Source organism: Anomalospiza imberbis, chromosome 3, assembly GCF_031753505.1.
Source record: "Anomalospiza imberbis isolate Cuckoo-Finch-1a 21T00152 chromosome 3, ASM3175350v1, whole genome shotgun sequence".
In the NCBI taxonomy this organism is placed as follows: Eukaryota; Metazoa; Chordata; class Aves; order Passeriformes; family Viduidae; genus Anomalospiza; species Anomalospiza imberbis.
In genome coordinates this window covers 47,932,394-47,957,578 of record NC_089683.1, presented here as the reverse complement: position 1 = coordinate 47,957,578, position 25,185 = coordinate 47,932,394, and the positions used below count along the sequence as shown (strand labels likewise).

General features: G+C 43.7%; 1 protein-coding gene across 3 annotated transcripts; it reads right to left on the bottom strand.

The window, feature by feature from the left end:
• Nucleotides 1-17,579: 17,579 nt before the first annotated feature.
• Nucleotides 17,580-24,006, bottom strand: MARCKS (myristoylated alanine rich protein kinase C substrate). 3 transcript variants are annotated; one of them, XM_068184283.1, is made up of 3 exons: nt 23,876-24,006; nt 21,355-21,527; nt 17,580-20,226 (listed from the first exon to the last, which is right to left on the bottom strand). In XM_068184283.1, exons 2-3 carry the CDS (start codon nt 21,451-21,453, stop codon nt 19,483-19,485), a joined length of 843 nt encoding a protein of 280 aa, XP_068040384.1. In that variant the 5' UTR covers nt 21,454-21,527; nt 23,876-24,006; the 3' UTR covers nt 17,580-19,482. The 3 variants fall into 3 exon arrangements, with proteins under 3 accessions (XP_068040384.1, XP_068040383.1, XP_068040382.1); XM_068184282.1 differs by lacking the exon at nt 23,876-24,006 and adding an exon at nt 21,767-22,062; XM_068184281.1 differs by lacking the exon at nt 23,876-24,006 and having other exon boundaries at nt 21,355-22,159.
• Between the last annotated feature and the right edge of the window lie 1,179 nt (nt 24,007-25,185).

Here is a 25,185-nt window from a genome sequence, read left to right as displayed (position 1 = left end):
TTTCTGGCACTGGGAGCTGTCACATCTCCTGCAGGAAGGTAGACAGCCTGACTGCTTCAAGCTGTATAATTGCAACAGCCAAAGAAAGGATTCGCTTCTCTTTCCTTTCTAGGTCACACAATATGACGAGACGGACAAGCTGTCTTTATACTGTCCCTCAAAAACATTTTTCTGTGCTATCCTTTCTAGCTATTCCCATTTCAGTTGAATGAACAGAGCAAGGGTAAGAGCAGCTCAGACTTTGCCTGTTCACTTTCTTTCCCACTGAGCAATTCACAGGTTGCCTGCAGAGCTCTTGGAGGTGTTACATGTGTCTACAATCACTTTCTCCAGGCCACTTGGAAGGCTGGGTTAAGTGGGAAGACTGTGACCCTTCGGTATCTAGGGAGGAAGGATGGGGGTGGTAAGAGGGGTATTTCGAGGGCAGAGTGCCATAGGTTTGCTACGAGGAGAGCTTACCCTGTCAGAGATTCCCAGCATGTTCCCTTTGCAGCTGGTAAGTGGTGGGAGTGTCTGTGGTGCTGCAGGCACTGGTGCGAGAGGCTGCAACTTCCTGAATGCTGGCAGTGTGTGCCCCTACTTTGAAGCAGATGCACCAGTAGCCCTAAGGAACAGCCTGGGGTATGGAGGTCAAAAGAAGTGTGCTAGAGGATCACTGTGGGATATAAAGTTCTTCTCTTCCTGGTTATGCCTGCTTTCATCTCCAGGAGCAGAGTGCCCAGTCTGTGTTTTTATAGCCTGTAATAACAGATGTTTTTTAATGAGTGCATGGACAGACAGCCTATTGTCTGGGTTTGTGCCTCAGAACTGCATGGTGGGAAGGGCTATTGGCACTTGCCTTTGTTTACTCTGTTTTTCTAAGGATGTGTGGTCCTTAGAAGGATGGGGACCTCGGTGTCTTTCAGGTGTTTTTATGGGCCAGGCCAGAATATAGCCTGTTTGTGTTATATTTGCTTTTCTCAGAGTAACCCAACTCTGCCATGGCCTAAGAAGGACCACCACATGCATTTAATCTGAATGGACTCCAAGGGTATCCAAATGGCCCCAATAAACAAGGGTGGCCTATCTGGAAACATTTCCTGGTTGTGAACATAGAAATGTAGGCTGAGACTAGTTAGAAAGTCTGGCTTGTGGATACATATTTTCTCTTCTTTTAGTGTCCCAGTGGGGAAGACAGTCCCTGAAAGGCTATGAAGCATGGACTAGCTTTCAGAGCTTACTCCTTGCCAGCAGCCTCTCTGTGTGAGGCCAATAAAATTTGTTTGCACTTGACAACAATAGAGTATTTTTACGTTTCACAGTGTGCCTCCTCAGGACTAACTGCTGTTTGGGAAGGCCCTTAGGTCTATCCCTCCCTTTTATCCCATGCAGGTTGAAGACACCACCCTTTCATGCCCTGCCTCTAGAACACGGTCTCTTGCTATAAACATTGGGGTGGGCTTACAAACTGGGTGGAGAGGAGTTCCTTCCAACCACTGACCTAGGAGGGGTCAAAGGAGGGATAAAAGCTGGGAATGTGGAACTTGTCTCTGAAGTCAAATGGATGAACTGTGGTCTTTGAGGAGGCATTGAGATGTGGTAGGAGCAGGAGTCAACTAGCTGTTCTTCCTGTGGGGTAGGAACAGATCATCCAATATAATCCCCTCATGCTCACCCTTTTTACCCCCCAGCCTCTGTCACCCATGCTGAGGGGCCAAAGTTAGAAGGCTGACCATCTGGGAGCGAGGAAGGGCAAAGAGGCATTTGAGCACACCATGCAGCCCTGCTGGGTCAGAAAGCAGTGTTCTGCTCTTCAGGGATAGAGCTCACCTTGACACTGGGACATGCAGAGGCCTTTTCCTTTTTGAAACGCTCAGCCCCAGGCTGATCACCTCACATCTGGAGAGCACTGTGGTCCCAGGAGGGCTAACCCTGAGTGCCCAGGAGGTGGGGTCTGCCCTGTTCTTTAGTACAGCAAAGGCTTTTTCACCACTTCACTGACCCTACTGAGAGAGGTCAGGCACTAAGCATTGCAAAAATATTTTTCTCTCCTTCTCTGTGGATAACAGGGAAACTTTGGGATCCTTCTTTTTCCTCTACAGCCCTATGAGATGTGTGGGTGTTAAAAAAAACAGGATAGTAGGCCAGGAATTGTGCGTGGGACTGCAAATACAAAGAGGCAGAGCCTTTCTAAAGAACGATGTAATGAGCTGTGGGCAGCTGTTTTTCCTAGGGCAACCCAAGTACTGTGCAGGGGGGTTTTGTGTGTGGCTATCTAAGATGCTCTATGAACTTGTGAAAAAAGCTCGTTTGTGCAGATGTGATACCCTTGCTGGCACAGCAATCCAGTGAGCAGCTGGGCAGACCCCACGTGAAGGGGAGATAAGCCCTGCAGTAGCCAGGGATTGCTCACCTGATGGTTTGCTGACAGTGGCTCTTCTTCTGCTCACAGTATCTTCAAAACCTTTCACCAACTCCTTTTGTTGTGCTGAGCATGTCAGCTACTAAGCCCTTATGAAATAAAATACTGGTTCTGAGAAAGATAATTATTGCAGGTGTTATGATCCAGAAAAAAAATTCTATTAACTCAGATCTACATTGCTTAAATTGTTTTGAAAGAAAATGACAGTGTCTCTATTTCAAAAATGGTCAGAGAGTGTTATATTTAATACAGTTGTCTAAAATGCTACACAGAATACTTTACTGCTTTGTAATAAAAAAAAATAATGTGAATAGTTATATCTTCCTCAAGCACAGCAGCTGGATCTTTTTTTTTTTTTTTTTTTTTTTAATCCTAGGAGCTTGATTTGCCCAGTTCTTGTAAGGGACAATTAAATTTAATGATCTACACTTCAAAAAATGACCTGTGATTCTGAGAATTTTAATTTAATGGTTTCCCTGCTTGAAATATGTCTCAAGTGCTTTATTGTTTAAAATAATTGTGTTTGGTGGTTTTTGAAAGTCAAAATGGAAACATCTCAAGGAGACAGAGCCAGCTTTTCCCATATAAAAGGCTAACATACCACACTAGGGTAATGCTATTCTAACAGGCTTTTGCCTTTTGGTTTGAATATATATAACTAATTGCAAAAGGTGCTTCATTGAATTTACAAACAGAAGAACACAAATTTTGGAGAAGAAATTGTAAGTTTAGTTGAAAGAGGGCTAAAATCTGTTTCTGATGATGCTTCCTAATTTGTACAATAGCATGACATGACATTTCCAATGCAGCTGTTTCACTTCCATGCTAGATGATTTGTATGGTCAGTTTGGTAAAAATTAGAAGCTGTAGTGAGGTTTTCTGGATCATTTATAATCTTATGGGATTTTTTTAACATTTAAAATTGCTGACAACAGAGAAAACTTGAAGGGGTAAAGGAGAAAAATCAGCAGAAATTATCTTATGACTTGTGGTTTTCTTTGTACAGACATATTCCATAGCAGTTTATATACTTACTTAATTTTGTAAAGGAATATTTGTTTGAAAGGGATACAGAAGGCTTTGGCTGCCTGTTACTGATAAATCAACTTTTCTGAATGTTCACTGACTCCTTTAGAGCTTGGAAATGTGTTTTATTATCTGAACAAGTTAATGAATAGCAACTGTCTGTCCATTAATTGTATCATTAGATGCATTTAAGTCAGTATTTACCACCACAGTGCAGTCGATGAGAACTAGCTCTTGCTCCTGTCACATGAAATAGCTCTGTGCACTGGCACTGAAGTCACTTAGATGGTCCCATGAAACAAACATGCAGAATTTGGTTTGACAATGGGCAAAATTGAAGCCTTGCTGTTTATTTCAGGCCATCATAGCAAAAGCTGAGTAAAGCACAGCAAGATGAAATCAATTAGTACACAAAATATTTTTATGCTAGGGATTTAGTGTAGTGCTCTCTGTATAAAAATTGTGATTCATTCCATTATTTAATGCATTTAATGGGTGTTCCTTAACAAGGGACATCCTTATACATGCTATTTTATGAAACTTGGTAAGTATAGGCAACATTCACTCTTGACAGCTGTAGATCAAATTACAAGCAAGCCACAGAGAATGTTTCTGCAGAGGGAACCCTTACTCCCCTACTGGGCTCCTATGAAAGGCTTGGCCAAAATCCAGCTGACTTTGCTCCCCAACTGCAAGGAGCCAGACATTACACTGCTGGCAGCACTCAGCATCCCTGAGGAGGTTTTTCTGAGCAGAGTCCAAGAGCAGTCACCACCCAGGGCTGCAAGGTCTGGTGTGCAGCTGGAGGAACCTTGTGCTGTAACTCATGGCTGGGGTGGTGGCCAGGAGAAGACCCGTCCAGGGCAGCTGGAGTCTCACCTCCTCCAGCCACCAATGCAGCTCCTGCAGTGCTTGTCCATGTTGGTGTGGCTGTGGGTGTCTTCACATCCTTGCCTGTCTGCTCATAATTGTCCCCATGGACCGAGGGAACACTTGTCACAGATGCTGCCTACAATATTGTCCTCATGGTTACACAACATCAGGGTGCAGGACCCTGGGCACTTGTATTCCTCCTCAACCCTTCCTGAAAGCACCGGGACTGATGCAAGGGTGCATCCCCATCTCACATTCTTCAGCAGAGAGGAAAAGTTTGCTTCACACAGGTAAAGCTCTGCTCTCACCATGGACTGCACAACTCACATGGTGAAAATGGCAACCCAGCAATACAACATAGAGGGCAAATTCATAAACAAGACCTTTATTGTGTACAAATGATGAGGAGACTCTAGTATTGCCATGATTTTAATGGACTTCAATGCACCAGCGGCGTGGTGAGCGCCTTTATAAATTTCTGTTAATTACCATCCTTCACCAAAATGTTTGCAGCCATGCTTAATACTGGTCTTCACAGTGATGGCTGATGTTAATTTGTGCCGTATGCCAGTAGTCATCTCCTGCAAGACAAACTGGGTTTTATATCTGTATCTGTGAGAGACAGTTAATGATTAATGACTTAAACAATAGACCACCAAGGAGGTACCTGGGCATTCCCACCTGAACCTGAGCAAATATAAACCAGGTGGACCCTGTGCTTTGTGGGCTTCTTTCACTGAATCTAGACTGCAACCATCACTTTGATAAAACTGGGACCCCCACAGCAGGGAAGACCAGAAGAAGAGGACCAAATGGATGCTGTCAGGATGCATGGAATGGTGATATTTTTCTCTACTTTCTCTGTCTCTCTGTCACTCTCTTTCTTCCCCCCCCCAAGACCCTCTTTCCTATTTCTTTCTCTCTCTCCCTCTCTATATCTCATTTACTGTTAAATAAAAATACATACTATTGAATTCAGCATATGGTCTTGTTTGCACCTTAAGCTGGGCAGAGAAATCTCTAGTAATTTTAATAACTGAGCCTTAAGTATATAGTAGAAGTGATATTTCTTTAAAGACCCAGTGGAACATCTCAAATTCAAGTAGCAAGCTTGCTGATACTTTGCTTTACAAGATCCATGAGTGACCAGGGAGGATTTTTGTGGGTTTGTTTGGTTTCAGTGTTTTATCCTTCCTTAACAAAGTACCCAAGATGGCTGCTATTAAAAATCCCTCCTTATGACTGTTTAGTTAAAGTTCAGTGCCAACTTTCATTTTAGCTTCAATTTAGCAGCTCTCATTAATTTCTCACATTCTTCTGGGACTTGGGATTTCCATATTTGGTTTTACTCTTGGATTATATCAGACAAGTTTGAACAAAATTCTTTCAGCTAAATGAATGTGAAAAAAATATATTCCATATGTTGTTATCGAAATCTTCTGTAGCTGTTTAAGTCAAAAATGGCAAGACAGAAATCTTTGTGTTGGCTTGCAATATAGCCTCTTCAAGAAAACAATCTTAGGTTGAAGAAAATTAGTTAAGCAGTTTTAAATCAACTTGTCATTTTTCTGCATACTCTGTAGACCTCTTTCATTTTTCCCTCTCCCTTTTTCTTAATTTAGTTTTTAAACCCTTGTTTAAAATGAGTTTGCCAGGGATTCATTTACTAAGAATATCTTTAATGACATCTCAGTTATGGATACATTTGTCAAGAACCCCAGCTGCTAAGACCAATGGAGTTGAAAAAGACAAAATATACATCATTGCTTCAGTATATCTGTGTATTGTCAGCTTCCTTTCCCAGTTCTTACCAGTTTAAGCATCAGACCTGATGATCTTACTTAGGTCAGTACAATGACAATTCTTGCATATGTACGGTCAGACTGTTTCTTGCCCTTTTTATATCCTAAAAAGATAAATAATATACAAAACCTAGGCTAAAAAGAGTAGCTGACAAGTGTCCACTTAAAAATCAGAAAACCACAGCCTGAGGTTGCTATAACAGCACTAAGACTTCACACCCTCTTTATGTTCTTATAAAGCTTACTGCACACTTTGACAAAAGCCCATGTTTAGAAAAAGATTATGCTTTTAAACTCAACTACTTAAATCTAGGAAAAAGTAAGACTCAAGGTAGTTCATTCTCTGATCCACCAAGTATCTAATAATTAGGAGCACACTGGGATGTCCTCAGTGAGAGAAATACTAAACTCTCCTTTTCCTACTCCTTCCCTCCTGCAAGAATGAATACATTGGAGAGCAGAGGAAGGACTTTTCTGTGAGATGGGTATTCAAATCTCTTCAGCCAGGCATGGAAGTTTGCCAGCAGTTCCCAAGAGTATGCTAGATCTCAGCTATTGTAAAAATAAGTACATAAAAACATATGTTGAAAATCCCTCACATCCTTCCTTTCCTCACTTTGCTGTGTTTGCCCCTGGCTAAACAGGGCAGCTAGGAGCAGGGCACTGGAATGTCTTTCCCAGGTCGTTAACTTTCTAAGACATTATAAGGGACCCTAGACATCAAATCCATGTGTGAAGTCAAGGAATCTTGTTATTCCCCCTATTATAGGGAGAACTACAGTGCAGGGAGATTAAACCCCAAATTTCTAAATGGTTTGCTGCTGTATTCCTCATCCTTATGTAAAAATCTTAAATACCAAAGGACTGACTGTTCCCATTTGGTTTGGTTAGAGTGGTAAATATTCATACAATCTGAAACACACCCCTTACAGAACACTTCTAAATCATTGGACTAATCATTTGCCCAAGATATATGGCAAAGCAGCATCAGTGGCAGTGGAAGAGCACATTTCCCTGGGATTCTGGTTCAGCGCTTTGAGCACACAAGAGTCCTGTCTCTCCTTCATTCCTGCTTTGTTTCCTGAATTATAGGGATGTAAGAGACACCAACCTCATTCTGCTTTGTTCTGAGGAACACTGTATTTCTCTTTTCTTTGCTGATCTACTTTATAAATAACCATATTTCTGATTGTTACAGGCACGGAAGGGATAGGTACTACTGAAACCCACGTGCTGGCTGTGGCAGGTACCTTTACAAAGAGACCTTTATGTTTAGGACAAAATTCCTAAAGTTTCCATGAAAACTGTGTTTGTTAAAAAAACCAAAATTAAGTTTCTATATGTAACTTTATTTTTGACAGTTTCTCAACCTTAGCTTTGTACTTCATATTTCCTTGTTTTAAGAAACTGGGCTCATAACAAACATCCTTAAGTCAAGTCCTGCATGTTATTTTAGTGAATAAACCAGAAAGTTTGATACTTTAAAAAGGAAAAAAGGGGAAAACAAGTTTGTTCTGAAATGCTGAGACAAATAGGAGTCTAAGATCAGGGAATCTCAGTCTCCACCTAGATCAGATCACAGTGATTACTGGAGTGATGGAAATTTACCACTCTCCCTGCTGGCACTTCAGTGATTAATGAAAATACATGCATAGGAGAAGGTGCCAGAATTTCCCTTGAAATAAGCCCAGTCACACTTGGAGAAGAGTGTTAAAGTGTATGTAATAGGAGAAAACATAAAATGAAGTAGTGTGTGTCCAGGGTAGAGATAATAAAGAAAATAAAACAGTGATGAGACACCTAACAAAATGTAGCCTGAAACCCACAGTCTTTTACATGCTGTGTATATAGAAAAGTGGCTATAGATTATGAAAATGTGGATCTGATTTTAGCACCTGAAGATCAGACCATAAAGGAGGAGTCAGTGAAGATCGATGAGCATTTCTCTTTGTTTAGAAGTGTTATTTTCTTATTAATGTGCTATGGGGCAGCATTCTACGGACACGTTTGCCATTGTGTACAGTAACACTCTACAACACTATTTAGGTATGTAACATGTTTACTGCAGGTCTACCATAGATTATAATATATATCTATACTTGCAGATATGTAAACTGCTAAATGTAGCAGACTGTCTTTGTACCTTTGGTTACCACAAAAAAGTTCACGTGGTTTAATGGCAGATGCTAAAGGATAGGGACACTCCTCTTGGAAAACTAGTTCCTTCTTATGAAACCAGCATGGCAATACGTATTGCTTCCAGGGTTTTTTTTTTCTGTAGTATATCTATTTTAAGGAAGGCAGTACACAGGATTTACATAGAAAAGAATTGGGTTTGTATGGTACAAACAAGGAGAAGTTTGGAAGGCTAGGAGTTTAGTTTGCTTTTTCATCACATGAAAGTTTATAATAAAGAGAAATCAGCTCTCTGTGCCAGCTGGAGGGAGCACCAAAAATAATCAGTATAGTTTGTGAGAAAGGGGATTTTACTTAGGTTTTAGGAAAGGATTTCTGACTACAAGTCTAATTCAATGGGCTAACAGGTTACACAGGAGGAAAGGTGTGGAAAACCTTGTGGAGGTTTAAGGTTAGAACAGATAATCTGAAAGGTACAATCTGTCTTTATCCTGTTTTAATGCCAGTGGTGGTCAAAATGCTTAGCTTAAGCTCCCTTTCCTACCTATATATCTTTGCTTTATAATTTAATTCAACGTAGTGATTTCCAAAAGGTTTTGAGAGATCAGGGAAAACTTTGTCTTGTACTTCAGTAAAAGTAGTACAGGAAAGGGAGGGTACAATAACATTTGTCCAGAATTTATCTCATGAGATACATATGTATAAACATCCAGCTAAAAAAAATACACATGCACTAACAGCGACACATATTATTCTTAATGCAGTTATCAGTAAGGTCTCTACGCAAAACCAGATTTTGGAAATAAATAAATCACTTTTAATATTAATAATATGATATTTCATTACATGTTAACTCTTCAGTCTAAGACATAGACTCTATTGAGTTAGGTATTATACATTCACAGGAAAAATTAGAATGGTTCTTTAAGTGTATCTTTTTCAAAAGATGCTCAAAACAATCTTGTTTGGCCCTTGCCATTGCATTCAAAAGAGGACTAATGCTTGAGTGATATTTCCTGTGAACCACCTTAACCCTGGGATTCCTGTTGCCTGTATAGTCCTCATTTTCTGTTTCTGAATTAAATTTCCTTTGCACAGTCCTTTGCTGAACTTCTGTTTGATTTTTGGACTATCTCTCTTACGTGTATTCTGAGTATACTGAGTTCCCTTTTATGTGCCCTTCCAGTCCTCCCAATATAGCAGCAAACAATTGACTGTTCTACGCTGAGGTTATTTTTTTAGCTGACTTTTCTCAACACCTATTTCCATGGCTGTGTTTATGAGAATGTTGCACAGGAGAGCATCAAAAATATTACCGAAGTCAACATCTATTAGCTCCAAACTCCCACTGAACTACTAAACTGGGTATGCAGTCAGAAGAGATAAAACATGGAAATGACATGGTTTTTCATTGTGAAGCTGATCTTGACTATTTCTAATCATTTTATCCATCTAAAAATACATTTTTCTCTAGTGCATTTTCAGTTATCTTTGTTAGCTTCTTCATCTGTAACTTCCCTAGTCCTTGTTTCATGGTGTTGCAGTTCCACTCAACACACATCTCTCTGTCCTCTGCCAGTCCCTCTCTTTCTGTTTTTACACACCTCAACCTTTTTTTTCCTTATTCCTTTATCTTTTTTTTACCAAAATATTTTGTGAAATGATACCTAAAACAGGTATTGGATTTATCCTTCTCTAGTTTTCCAGATTATCCTATTTCTTTTTGTTGCCAAAAGCTCTCACTAATGACTCAGAAATTGTTCAGCTAATTTCCTAAAGCTGTGTGAAATCCTTTGACTACTACTTTTAATGTTGTTCTCTTGACTATTTCCCCCCCACCCCCACCTCCCTGGCATGTTGTAGAGAGAGTTTTCCAAGTTTAACACTCTCAGTAGCAACAAATGCTTGATGTCCCAGTGGTTATGTTGGCTAAAACAATTTTAGGGAAATTCCCTCCCACAGATCTCCCATGTGGCTAGCAATACAGAGACTATAAATATAGCCAAACCACAAGCATTTTTACCACTTTAGCTGATTTATGCAACACGATGGTGAAAATGTCATCAGGCAATCCCTGCACTACCATTCCTGTCTGTGTTAGAGGAAAAGTTGGCGAAGTTTTTAAACCTGTGACTTTCAGGTAAGTGCCTCTGAAAACTTTGGCTTAATGTTCTAGAAATCACAGTGGACATAATAAATTTTACAAACTAGTGAGGCCACCTTTTTCAATGCCATGTGAAAATAAATAACATAAACATGTTTTTCTTCTATTTAATGCACAATATACCCATTCATTTAATCTGCTGGTCCATGAGGACTCACAGCATTCCAGATGATGGATATGAACCAATTTTCCAGTAGTTCCATTCTAGGTCACCTGGAATACATACATTTTCTTCCTATATCTGTAGTTTTGAAATACAATTTGGATAGAGAACTTCTTACTAAAACTCTTGGGAATCACAAGTTGTAATTGGAAATTTCAGATTAAGGTGCTTTCTTAATAGAAAAGAAAATCTACGAAGATTCTTCCTCTCTGTACTTTAACATACCAATATTTAATCAGGCTGGAGGATAGATTTTGATAAAGAATTAATAGCCCCTGAAAGAAAAATCATATCTCTAAATGCAAATATCCTCCCTAAAATTGGCATCTTCCCTCCTTTCCAAAAACCCACATTTACTTCCATGCTGGAAATTGCTGCCAGTGCTGAAAACAGCCACTTGAAAGAGTGAAAAGTATTTTAGTTTCAGTACACAAAAACGGCCTCGAAGTGTCACTAGAGAGCTATCGACAATCTGTTTCAAGCTACATTTCAAGGTTTTGGGGCTGCTTGATCTTTTCATTCAAGAGCCACTTCTAACTTCATTTTTGTTATTGCTTGCATTGCCCATCAATATGTTTGGCCATGAAAATTCCCTAGCCATTTGCACACGGATGGCAAGGCTTTCAGTATCACAGTTCCACTTTTATGAAGGCAAAGAGCATGAAGTGAAAAATGAAACTTGCAAATAACAGATCTTTCGGGCGGCAGAGTGGGAAAAAAAAGGAAGTTGGTAATTTATTCCCTCTCCCTTCATAATCTTGACCAAGACAAATAGAAATGTGATTCTAACAATGGTAGGAAGTGAAGCAGCCTAACCTTTCTGCATTTAGCCTGGAATCTTTTTCAGAGTAGAGACTGTCTCTCACAGATGTTTACACACAGTGCCTGGCACAAACAAGACTCACATTTAATCCTGGCCTTTAGAGCTCGTATCACAGTATAAATATTTCCTAGTAGTAGTAGTCTTACAGAAATGAACCTTTGTTTACACTGCTGCTCAGAAGCCATTCTTGGCCGTGGTCCTCTTGCGGGATTCCTTCCCAGCTGTCCACGTCACTGTCATCCGCAGTTTGATTACCTTTAATATGGCAGATGCACGTGTAAGGGACCCTGCAGTATGGAAGGTTTTTAAATGTCCAGTTTCACTTGCAAATGGTGCATTTCTTACACGCGTGTTGCTTCACTCAAGTGCTGCTGGGAAGGTCTGATGTTCAGCACCCTTTTATAGTCTCACTGTAAACTTGTGAGGCTTCTCTGAAGAGTTACACTACAAGTGTCCTCATTCTATCTTTGTCAAAAAAGATGAAGAGTGTATTATTTCTCCTAAAATCCTCAGGAACAACTCAGCGCTTCCATCTTCTGTATCTCTGAGACAAAGCCACACAGAATGTTTTTCCAGCAATTGCTTTTGTAGTTAAATCTGACACACCTGCCATGAAGCATTTAGGAGTAGGAAAACTTCAGAAGTACTAGTTTGTTTCTGCTTCTATATATCCACAGATTACTGAACTAATGACTATCATAACATGTATGCAGTAACAACAAGATGCAAGTCAAGGCCCTAAAGACTCCTTAGATTAGATAGATTAGATTTGCACAGGGATTTAAACAGAGAACAGTTGGCTTTGAATCCCTCTGTTTTTTAAAGTTGATAGTCCTATTATAACATCACATTAAAGTATTTTCCCCTTCTTTCTTCTCTTTGGCCCAATTTATAATGACAGCAGAAGCTTCATGATCTTGAAATTACAATTTTCTGTTCAAACAACACAAAGGCAAAAAAATTCACCAGATTAACACAGCATTCAGCAGATAGCAATGATGACAACAAAGTATCATTTTTACATTGAAAATAGCAATTTTTTTTCTGATTACTTATCCAGAGGAGCTTGTAAATACATTTCTGCATCATCACTTTGATGTATAAGCTTGTTGAGCATTAGAAAGACTCCATGCGATGGAGGCAAAGGAAAAGCCTGGACTGATGAACTTCCAGAGTATAAACTCTCACATGTATAACAATGATGCTAAGTTTCCAGGAGCATTTCATTTTTGTCATTTCTAACAGCTGCATGTGAAAATGCTCCTGTCCATTTTGCCAGTATGGTCCTGTGGGTCTTCAGCCTCTTAATTCAGGCAAACACAGTACTTTCCGGTACCTTTATTGCACACCATTTCTTGTGGATTCCAGGTGGATGATGCACAGAAGAATCAAATGTGTTTCTCTTATCATTAGCAACATCTATGGGGGAATTTCATAAGTGTGTTGCACAGCTTAACAGACTTTGGGAAGCACAGATTTTGGTATCATTCTAGTGTCACCAAGATCCATAAAAGGGAAGTTAGCTAATTTAGCATACATATGAATGACAGTGTTTCTCCATGTGAACAGTAACTTTTAAAATTGTTAAACAGACAAATAAAATATCATAACAATGTTCAAATTTACCTGTATAAAAACATCCAGGAGAAAGAATTCAGAGAATTTTTGGAATTATTTTCACTTCACTGCTTTAAATTATCTTCCTGGATATTTATTAGAAAGCAAAAACGTATGTAGGATATGCAAAAATAGTACTGAGGGAAAAATAAAAAAGATCATGTTCCTTCCTGAGTTCTGAGTATCAGTCCATGATTTCTGTCATTTTATTTAATTACCAAGGTGGGATATATTTGTTGCCAAGTGTCCTCAGAGGAGGTAAGTCCTCTGAGCTATATCTGCTAAGTTTGCTTTAACAGACTCCTAAACTGCAATGTGGGACTTGTGAGTGGCCTAATGATTCATTCCTGAAAAATGTTACTTTCACCAATCAATTTTGAACTTGGTTTCACTGGTGATGTCTGAAAGGAACATGGATCTGCACTCAAGTGGAAAGAGTGTCTCTCATAAGTAAATTATATTTTTTAAAGACAGAACGGGGGTACTTTAAACCTATGACAGCCTTGCTTCAGAGGGCTAGAAAAAGCAGTTTCTTACTTTAGTTCCTAAAGCTTGGGAATGGTTTCTTTTTTCTCTTGGTCCCCTTTTAAAGGCCCTGCCTATGCAGGTCTTAACTGGTTCAAAATGGTTCTTTTCCAGTGAGATTGAATGGGTTTTGCTTCCTTTGAACAGCAGGTGACCCTTGTAAGCATGGCTTATTGTGTCATCAAATTAATGTTAAATACTCAGGTGGTTCTCCATACCAAACTTCAGAGAAATAACTACTCTAGTATACGCTAGAAAGGAATTTTTTGCAGCTATTAGAGCTAGTCAGCAAGAATAACTTATGTAACCAACAGATCCATAAGTATTTTTCTCTTGTTTTGGAACCTAAGGTGTGAACTTCAGGAGAAAGAGTCTAGTTTGTACTGCATCTAAAAATAAATCTCTAGTCACAATGGTCTCTGCAAAGAGCAACTATCAAATACTTTATTACCAACAGTATCAGCTGTGATGTTGTGAAATACCCTAGAAGATGCATTGCTTGGCTCAAAACATTCCCTCTCCAGCACTCTTCTAGTGCAGGTTATCACATTCATGGCCACAGGAACTATCCGAAGAATCCTAACTCCTGGAATATTTGCTACTTGGTGATAAAAATGCATTCATCACCAAGATTTTCCTGTACTTGCAGTTCTAAAATAAAAATTGTGTTAGGTGCAAAAAAAAAAAACCAAACCAAAACAAACAACAAACCAACAAATAAACAACAAACAAACCAAAGCTCTCCCCCCTCCTTTTATCTTAATAATGTCTTTGATATTTTATCTAAATTCATCATATCTTAGAACTAACATTCCATATATCTTGTTTGTGTCTTTCTAATTGCAAATATTAATGTCTTGTTTCACCTAGTACCTTGATAGTCCTGTTTTGGATAAACATGCCTTCCTGCAGCAATGATTGAGGGCAAAGATGTGTAAATAATACTTGTAACCATCCTCAAGACTTAAAAACATTCTAAAAACATTTACTTAACCTTTAAGTTACCTCCACCAGGTAACATTATATATATCCTAAAAATGGGGCATTCTGAATCTGAATTTTTCTGTATAAAGAATACATCTTGCTTTTGTATAAAAAGTATACTCAACAATACAGCTCAAATTTACATATTTCTAACTCTGAACTTCATTCACAGGGTAATACTTTGGTCACCCTTCTGTTTAGGCATAATTCCCACTTTGATCCCTTTGCTAACCCTCCTCTGATCTTCCCAAAAGGCAACATTTCCACTTCAGAGCAATCTCAACAGTTGTCCCAGCAAACACATCATGAAACACGTGGCTACATCTTCCCTTTCTCAATCCTTAAACAAGCAACAGGCCTTAAAACTCACCACCACACTGGCTCTTGCTAGGGCAAGTCAGTACACAGGCTTTCAGAAACTCTGCACTTCTTGGTAGCACCACCTCTTACTCTCCCTCATTCCAGTGACAGGAGCCTGCCTGCCTCTGCCCTGCCAGACTCATGGCAATGCCAACAGCTCCCATCACTGACAGCTGTCCCAGGATCTCAGATTTGTAAGGAGAACAAATTAATCTCACTGTCTACACAATTTTATAAACAATACACTATTTTCACTTGCTTCTTACTTCAGGAATAAAAGGACCTGCTTTATTCTGTCTCAGGGACCTGAGTATGGTAAAAAAAAAAAAAAAAATTGTCCTAAGCTAGAATCAGGATGCTTTCAACTAAGCTACATCATTATGAAAAACACATTTCACCTCAGTCTCTCAAAACAAACACTAAAACCAGTCCAACACCACCAGTGATGACCTGTTATTACTCTTTCACTATACAAAATAGCATAAAGACCGAATTCACAGGACTAATTTTACAGGAAACTATTAACCAGCATTACAGCTTCAGAGTAGAATGTGTATTATTCTAGATTTTTTTAAAGGACTTGTAACTTAGAAAAACTCAATCAAAACAGATGAAAACCTTCAACCTTTATCTGATCATCTACAAGTGAAGTTCAAGAGTTAGCTGTTTCAAATACTATTGTAGAACATAAAACATTCTTCAAACATAGAAAACATCATAATGAAGGAGTAAAATACATAGGCAACACTGGTATCTAATACAACCAACAGGCATTTTTAGATACGGTAGAAGTCGATACAAGACTTGATTTGAATCCAAGGATTGTGGATACAAGCAAGAAGGTGATGGCATTCCAGCAGAAGACAAAGCCTGGACTCTGCTTCCCTCATCCATCTCAACTTTCCCTTTTCCTGCCTTGCTTCCTCGCCTGAAGGCAAAATCTCTACAGTTTCACATTAATAAGTATTAGGACCAGATACAAAACTCAAGTACTTGAGGTAAGACACCTTGATTTGGAAAGTCTGAAATGTAGTTTAGATATTACCAAGATAGGCATGAGATCTAAAGCACTTTTGTACAGCCAAGTTACATTCTTGAACAAGGAAATCTGTTGACTCAGTGTAAGTAAACAAACAAAAGAAGTAAATCTCTAGAGCCCCTAGTTAGGAAAAGTTAGATTCCAGTGTAAGTTTTACCTAAAAATATGACGTTGTTTCAGCACAACAGAAATTACCTTGTTCATAGCAATAGTAATATTCTGCTTAAAAAGAACCATGAGATAGGTAAACTGGTTTGAAATCACACATTTTAAATTCACATATGCTCTGAGAGAAGTTGTTGAAATTACAATACTTATTATAATTGGCATTTTCATTCAGGCAACCAATGCAATAAAAAAAAAAAAGTATAAAGTTTTCTCAGCAAGATGAACCACTTGACCAGTAACTAACACCCAGCCCCTTCATTTTCCTTGTATATAAAAAAGGATATTCCACAATTCCCAGTCCTTTGGGGACCCAGGCAGGAAAGATGCTCCTGCACAATTCTCTGGCAGGAGATAGCAGCTCAGAACTCCTCAATTTCCATGATTCCAAGCCATTTCTTGACTTCTGTCTTCTTAAAACACACAGTGGAAAATTGGCATCATCAAATCTCACCCAACTGCTGGGACAGGAAGAGCAGACCACTCAAGTGGTGTTCTTAAGATGCACTTTTGAAACTCTACCAGTGTTAGGACTTGGAAATATATTCCAAGTCATGTCAAGCCACAGAATGACAAAGCCCCAAGCCAAAAGTCCATCTGCCAGGGGTAAGAGCACTTCTGCACTCTCAGGAAGACGAAGTGCTTCAGAAACCACCAGCTTAGTGAGGAAAAATCATGAAAGCTTGAGAGGTTAAGAAAAATCGGAAAAAGAACTTTACTAGCAATTATTTTCTTCATATGTACATACACAGTTTGACAAAAAAAAAAAAAAGGAAAAAAAAAAAGAAAATAAATTCAGACTTCTCTTTAAGAATCCTTGGATTCAAATATATATATTTATTAAAAAGAGACATTGACTCTATGGCCAAGACATTATGTGTCTCAAAACAGGTTTTTACAGCCATGTTATAAAAACCCCTTAGCAAAGCAGTTATGCACTAGACTTCAAACACATGTACTCCAAGAATGACACTGGTGTGGAGGATCTTGTTTTACATCCATTTATTTTTGTCCCTCAGCAATTATAGCATAGTTTCAATACATTTCTAAAGTTATAGAGAAATACCAGGGCAACTAGAGTACATACAAGCCAAAGTTAAAATGGTAGACAGCTGAGTTAAAAAACAACAAAAAAAAAACCCAACAAAAAACCCTAAACAAAACAAAAAGAAATATGCATTCAGCAGGAAATCTACTATACTTCATTCAGTTTAGGCTTTGTTCTTTAGGGAACAAGGTGCTAACGTGCCATTTTCTCATAAAATGAATCATAATTGCTTCCAAAGAGTTTCTGCTGAAAATGGTGGAAGCAAATAAGTGTAATACTAAACTTTCTCCTATAAACTTAGAAGCAACACTTTCTTGAATCAATTTCCACCCTCCAAACACCACTGCTGCTTTTCTTACATGAACTCACTGTTTTATTAAGGCATAATTGCCCTGAGCAATATGCTGGAAATTAGCCAAAAAGCCTAAAAAATTAAAGGCAAGCACCAAATAATTTTTCTTTTTTTTATTGACAAATTTTGAAATCTATTTTGAAACTCACCTGTACTTGGGAGTAGCACTTGAGGAAAAAAAGAAAATATTGCTTTTAATTACTTTAAGTAGAATGGCAGTGTTAGTTTCCCTCTTCTCCTTCCAGGCTAGAGTTTTCAAGACAATCATAGAGGTAACAAAGCAGAACCAGCATACCAAGACCTGAGTGGGACATCTGTTCAAGAGCTTAATTTTTAAGCAACTTAGCATAAAAATTTCAGTGCCCCACTCGAAGCAATTCAAATTAAATCTTATTTTCCTCAAGAGGCAAGATCCTCACACGCTGGATACCTCTGGTCTTAAAAGCAAGATGGAGCCTGGACAGGAGAATCATACACTGTACATGCTCAAACTGCCTTCCAGTCTTCTTTGTAAAGCCAGAAAAGCCTACAAATTACCTGGTGCACTGCACACTTTTGCTGTAAAAATGCACAGTATTACAGAGACTGACATCCAGGAAGGTACTTTTCAAAGCTAGTGCTAACAGCACACGTGACTATCTCTGTACAAATTTAGGCAACACTGGCTAGTCCCTTTAAGCTACCAGAGTATCCATAAAAGAAAGACAACCAAATTATACATTTTATTCACATTTATTTTTCGCTTTTAGTGTGCTCACAGAAAATTAGAACACCTTAAGCAGGAGTTTAATAGCAATTTTTGTAAGCAAAGTTACATTCCATCTCTAAGTCAAATTGGTCAAAGCTTCTCCAGTATTTACAAAAACATGATAGACAAGATGCTACACAAAAAAAAAAAAAAAAAAAAACATTGCATCTGAAGAGTTTTCCTTTATTTTCAAAGACAACTGGAAAAGAAAGCATTGTCTGCTGTAATCAAAAACATACCACAGTATAAACAGTAACCATTCCACTTATCACAGCTTGGTTGAGTTTAAAATTTGTGTTTAAAAGGTCCAAGATGACTGCAGTTTTACAAAAATGGGCAGGGTGGAAAGAGTTGCAAACTTCATGTGCTTCTGGATATCAAGATTTGTTTTTTTTATACAATAGTCACAGTTAAAAACACCCTGCTGGTAATACATAATTACACTTTATTAAGGTCATAAACCAGCAATAAACAATAAAGCCTATACAACTTGTATTTCTACTTAATCACTGACTGATACAGCTAACATGAGATAAGTGAAAAGTTCCTATGGTTTAAATGAATTTCTAAGACTATGATCTCTTTATCTGGGTATTGATTTTTATTTTTTATTTTTTTTTTCCTTTTTCCTTTCCTTCTTAATCAAGACTTGTAGTGTTGTAAACCTTATAGAACATCTGCCTCACAAAATACATCGTAATAACTTTCTTTTAAAAAAAAGACTAACCCCTTACATCATTTCTGGCGGGGCGCGCTCCCGGCAAGGGCTGCGCGCCCCGGGTTCCCCACTGCGGCCCCTGTCACTTCATTTGATATCCCTTATTGACCCACCCATCTCCTTCATATATGGGCATGTCCATAGACCGATCGGCAAAAGTTTTATAATATGAAGAGAGTTGCAAAGTATGAAATTAAAAATAAACGAACAAAATAAAAAAAAAGCAAAAAACCAACAGAAAAAAACCAAACCAACCAAAACAGAACATTAATACTGATGAAAAAAAAACCCCAAAAAAACCAAAATATAAAGGATGGGAGAGGAAGGCAGAGGGGAGCCCCCCTCCGCCCGTTGGAATGGCGGCAACATATAACGATTTGAGATGGGAGCTGCGGGGGGAGAGAAAAAAAAGAAACGAGACATCTTTTAAATCAATCCCTGGTTGTAGACAAGTTCTCCGAGACCAGTACCTGGCACCACTCCAAAAACAAACAGGGGGGAAGAAAAGTCCGTCGGCGAGGGGCGGCGGCGGCGCTTACTACTCCGCCGACTCGGCGGCGGGTCCCTCCGGACTGCTCTCGGCGGGGGGCTCCTGCCGCGCCGGCTCCTCCGCGGGGGCCGCCTCCTGCTCGCCGCTGCCCGCCTCGCTCGTGGCGGCGCCGGCACCCGCCGCCTCCTCCTTCCCCTCCGCCGCCTGCTGAGGCGGCTGCTGCTCCTCGGCCGCCGCCGACGCCTCTTCTCCCGCCGCCTTCTCGGGGGCGGCCTCGTCCGATTTGGCCTCCTGCGAGTCCCCCGCCTCCTCCTTCGCCGCCTCGGCGCTGCCGGCCGCGCACGCCTCCTCGCCGGCCGCCTTGCCCTCCTCGCTGCCTGCCGCCTCGGGGGCCGCCGCCTCCTCCTTCCCGCCCTCCGCCGCCGCGGTGGAGGCGCCGCCCTCGCCCTCGGCCCCCTCGCCGGCCTCCTTCTTGTTCTTCTTGAAGGAGAAGCCGCTGAGCTTAAAGGACTTCTTGAAGGAAAAGCGCTTCTTTTTTTTTTTCGGGGTCTCGCTGCTGGACGAGGGGGTCGCGCCCTCCTCAGTCTTGGGGGAGGACTCGCCCTCCGCCGGGGAGGCCGGCTCGGTGCTCTCCGCCTCTCCCGCCTCCTTCTCGGAGGCGGGTTCCGACGAGGCCGCCTCCTCTTTGCCCGTCTCCTCGGCGGGAGCGCTGCCGTTCGCCTGTACCTCCTCCTTGCCCGCCTCCGCCGCGGCGGGGGAGGCGTCGCCGTTCACCTTCAAGTGGCCGTTCTCCTGCAAGACAAGGACCAGCGTTACCGGCGGTGCCCGGGGGGCTCGCGGGACGCCGCCGGCCTCGCCCTCCCCGCCCGCCGGCCTCGCCCTCCCCGCCCGCCCGCCGGCCTCGCCTCGCCGCTTCCCGCGGTTCGAAGCCCCGCGCTCTCGCCGGGCCGGGCGCCCCCAGCGGCGGGCGGAGCGCGCGGCGGCCGCCAGAGGGCGCCCCGGCTCCACGCAGCGGCGGCCGCGTCGCGCTCCCCCGCCCTCGGCGCGCCCCGTCCAAAGCCGCGGCGGCGGCGCGGGGCGGGGAAGGCGAACAAAGCTCGCCCGGCCGGCCCCGGCCCCCCGCCCGCCGCGGCCCCTCTGCGCCCGGGAGGTGCGGCGAGGCGCCCCCGCCTTCCCCCCCTCCCCATTCACGCCGCATTTGCATCTTTCGGGCGCCCGGAGCGCGGCCGGCTGCCCGGGGCGGCAGCTGCGGGGGCGGCGGGGGGTGGCTGTCCGCAATGCCGCCGCCGCTGCGCGGGGCAGCGGCGGCACGGCCAGCCCGGCTTACGCGTGAGGAGTGGGCGCGGATGGGTGACAGAAAGCCGTGCCCCTCGGCTGCCGACTCCCCGGTGGGGATGGGGCGGCCGGGGCGGGCGGCGCAGCCCCCGGCCCGCGCTCCCGCCCGAGGGGGCTGCCCGCAGAGCCCCCTGCCCGGCGGCTCCGGCCGCGCTACTACACGGCCGTCCGGCTGTGCCACGAGAGGCGTTCCGCGCGAAGCACCGAGTGTCTTCGGGAGGAGGTTAAGCGGGCAGAAAAGCCAAGAGGTGTAAGATCCTTCCGTTTACGAGCCATTGGGACCCTCCACCATAATACACGAGGGATTTAATGAAAGAAAGAAAGAACCGTGCCCCTTCCCCCCCGCCCCCCACGCAGGAAAGATAAAGGAACGAATCATTCAAAGCCGAGCCCGTTTAACCAAAATAAAGAAATTATTCCTTTGCCTCGAGTTGCAAAGATAAAAGGATCGACCGTATTCTCCATTGAATGTGCCACTGGGGCATCAAAGGAAGAATTAAACAGGATGCGAAAGAGAGTCCGTCGAAGTTGGCTTAAAAAAAGGAGTTGATTTAATATTTTTTAAAATTTCTTTTCGTTTTTTACCTGTCCATTCGCCTTGGATGGAGATGCAGCCACTGCTTCCCCAGGTTTCTCGGCGGAGGCTTCGCCCTTTGCAGCGGTCTTGGAGAACTGGGCACCCATGCTGTCTTATTCAACAAAGAAACTCAACAGATCCAAAAGGAGGGGAAACAAAGAGCGTTGGGTTGGTATAAATACTGGGCGACCAGCAGCAGCAGCAACACACACACACACCAGAGGGGAAAAAAAAAAGAGAAGAGAGAACAGAACCGATTATAATGCACTCCTTTTAAAAAATTTAAAGTTGAAGAGATCAAAAAGCAGCAGCACAGGAGGGAGGGGAAAAAAAGGGAGGAAAAAGTCGAGAAAAAAAAAAAAAAGGAGCCCAAGTTTAGTAAAAAAGAAGTAATAAAAAATCCCAGATTTGTAGCCGTACTGTAGACAAGGAGAAAATGGAGAAATCTCCCTGGTTGCTAATAAGATGCGGAGTCCAACGCCCAAGTGCACAGATGAATGGGCTTCCCGAGCGGTGACGGCAGCGCTCCGCCCGGCGCCGGCCAATCGCGGCCGCCGCGCACAAAGGGGGGCGGGGCCCGCCCGCCCGGCGAACAATGGAGCCGCGATGGCAGCGGTTTGAAATCGGCCCCCGGCCGATAATGAATGTGCCGCTCCGCTCCGCCGCGGCGCGGGCAGGCGCGCCGGGCCCCGCGCCGGGCCGCCAACAAAACACCCCGAGCGAGCGAGAGCGAGAGCGAGAGCGAGAGCGGGGCGGGCGGGCAGGGACAATGGTGCGAGGGGCGTGCGGGTGAGTGCGAGTGTGAGTGAGAGCGTCCCGGCCCCGCCGCACGCCCCCGCCCGCTGCCGCCGTGAGAGATCCACAGATAGTGTGTGCGAGCCCCGGGCGGGGGAGAGAGAGGGAAGGAGGGGATTTGCTGCTTGCTTTTTTTTTTTTTTCATTTTTTTCATCTTTTCTTTTCTTCCCCGGGTTTAATTGGTCGCGATTGTTAAATCGCCCCCAATTTGGAAGGTATTTGAACCACGTAGATCGGGTTTCGCCGAACGAGATCACGAGTCGAAATTAGTAGGTCTGTAGGCCAGATGTTGCAAACGCTAAAGCAGCGGCAGCAGGAGCCGCTGCCGGAGCAGAAATGGACCCCTCCCCCATAACGATATTGGCTTGGAATAAAATATTTTGTGATTAGCCTACGGCTCTAATTAAATTCTGCTGTCTGATTATTCCTGATTTGTGATTTTAAAGTATTTTCTGAGGCGGTGACCCACTTCACGATTACATTTCCATACGCTCAAGTAGTGGGCGAAGCGACATTATCAGGGAAACATTCACGCTTTCCCAAACCTCAGCCCCGAGTGTGTATTTACGTTGAATTTAAACCCTCGAATAAGACGTAACCCGAAACTAATGCACGCGAATCAACGGTGATCTGGAGCGTTTATCAGCGCTGGGGTGGGCGAAATATCACGGACCCGAGTGATTTCCTTTCTCGGGGGAAGGGGCGGCGTGTGCGGGGAGCCGGCCGGCTCCCTCCCTCCGTGCTGCCATGCGGGGAAGGCTGGCCTAGACCCCCTCCCCCCTCACTGGCACCCCCATCCCCTTTTAAGGAGCAGAAACGAGCGTCAGAACCATCGTTTCCCATAGTCGGGTAATCTCCTCCGAACGCCTCTTGTTTATAAACAAGGATGTTAAAATGATTCCGATAATGAAGGGCTGCGGAGCGGGGAGGCTCGGCTCAGCCGCCCACCTCCCTCTCCCCGTGGATTGCCAGGGCTGGCGGGATCGGTGGGCTTCGTGCGGACGCCGAGAGCCGCCTCTCGGGAAACCCGGCGAGGGCAGCCGGTGGCTTTCAACCGCTCGAGGGGATGACTTCGTTTCTTGGGGGGCCAAAAGGGGCATTTGGCTGGTGTTTTTTATAAGGGGGGATAGAACCTCTCCCTCCCTCCCGCCGCATTTCACGCACAGCCTCTCCGCAGCCACTGCCGCCGCTCCCTTTGTCTCGGCCGCCGCCGCCCGCCCCGCCGAGCACGGCGCAGCAGCGTCCCGCTCCCCCGGGGGCAGCCCCCCCACGCCCACCCCTGCGCCCCGCACAGGCAACACCCGCAGCCCCCGGGGTCGGCGCGGGGGGCGGCCGCCGGCCCTGCCGGGGTGACCGCCCACAGCAGGGCGGGGGTGCCGGGGGTGCCGCCGCGCCCCGAGAGGCTCCCTCGGCGGGGCCGCGCCGCCGGGCGGTTTCCCTGGCGACGGCTGGGGGCGGCAGGGCCTCCATGGTGGGATCGGGAGCGGAGCGTCACCTGCGGCCGCCGGCCCCGCTGCTGTGGGGCTGGGCTGGGCTGGGCTGGGCTCGGCGGGGCCGGGTGGGGCCGGGGTCGTGGCCAGGGGCGCCGCGGCGGCAGCTCCCGGGGGCCGCGGTGGCGGGAGCCGCTCTCCCGGGATCCGCCGGCTGCCGCCTCTCCTGGGCGTGCTGGTGGAGTGGCGTGCGGCAGCGGGCACCGGCGGCAGAAGGGATGGAGCGAGCTGCGGAGGGCTCACCTTATGGCGTGACGGCACCGCAACCGTGGGACACGGCCAGCCGGACAGCTTCCTTCTTCGGAATCCTCCCCCGCTTCTCAACGGCACGCGCTGTGTTTTGTCTGCTCCTTTTAATCTGGATATTAAGGAAATCGTGATTTTGTTGGTGGTGGTTTAGGTTTTTATCTTTTTAGACTGGTTTATGTAACAGATCACCTAAGAAGACCTACTGGACGACCATGACAAGACTTCGCAGTCAGTATCACAAGGCACCAGTCCATCCTGAGCGGGTATATGCAATTTCACCGGCACGGGCGTATGCATTTCTACTTTCCACCGTAGCTACGTCTGAATTTCAGAGTAGCGTCACTGGAAAATTTCACGTAGTGACTTGGAGTTTAGATGATGTGCTTTACATTATGCTTTTGTTATGTTTTTCAACCATTTCATTGTTTTGAAAACTTGAAAAGAAAAAGAGGAATTAAAAAAGACTAAGCCTTGACTGATCTTAATCTAGGTACTTATTTCCACAAGTTCTTCTGTAGAGTCTCTGGACAAGCAGGAAATCGGGATATATGTATGGTCCCTCTGTCAGTCCCAGTGCAATTAAAACCTGGACAGCTATCTCTAACCCAAACCCTTGACTCTAGGGGGCAAATACAAGATTTAACCCCTTGAATGACCTCTTGAGCCCATCAGCTACCAGGCTGCTCCTTATCGCACCACACCTTTATGCACCAAGCAAAGAGATACGCTGGAGGGGAGATTCCTCTTTCTTAAACTTGTACTTTACTCAGGTTCCTGGTCTTTTAATCTCCTTCCAAGAGGCAGGGAGAAGGAAAGGAGAGAGACAAAAAGAGACTGACATTATTAGTGTTTTGTAACAGGACTAATCAGTTACGAAGATGAGAATACCACTTTTCTTCTGTGCCTTCCACATAAAAAGTTGTCATAGAATTTCTGTGGCAGGAGCAAGGATGTACCAGTGTAAAGTTACTTGTGTATAAGGTGTTGGAGATTTAGTGTCTGAAAAAAGTGGTATCGTTGTCAAGCGTATTTGCACAGAATAGAATATTCTTAGTTAGAATTTGTGTTAAGGTTTTACCACAATAGTTGTGTCAGCAAAAAAACCATATGCCCCACTGTGTCATGTATAGTGATATTTCTAAGAACATGACAACCATAACTGAGAGACAGCTCTGTGGACCCCCCAAAAATGAAGAAGAGACAAGGCTGGGGAGCTGTTCTCGGGGGGGGGGGGGTATGTGGGTAGCAGGATTTGCCTCCCCTTGCTCCTCCAAAGGTTTAAGGGCTCTGTCACTGCAATTTCC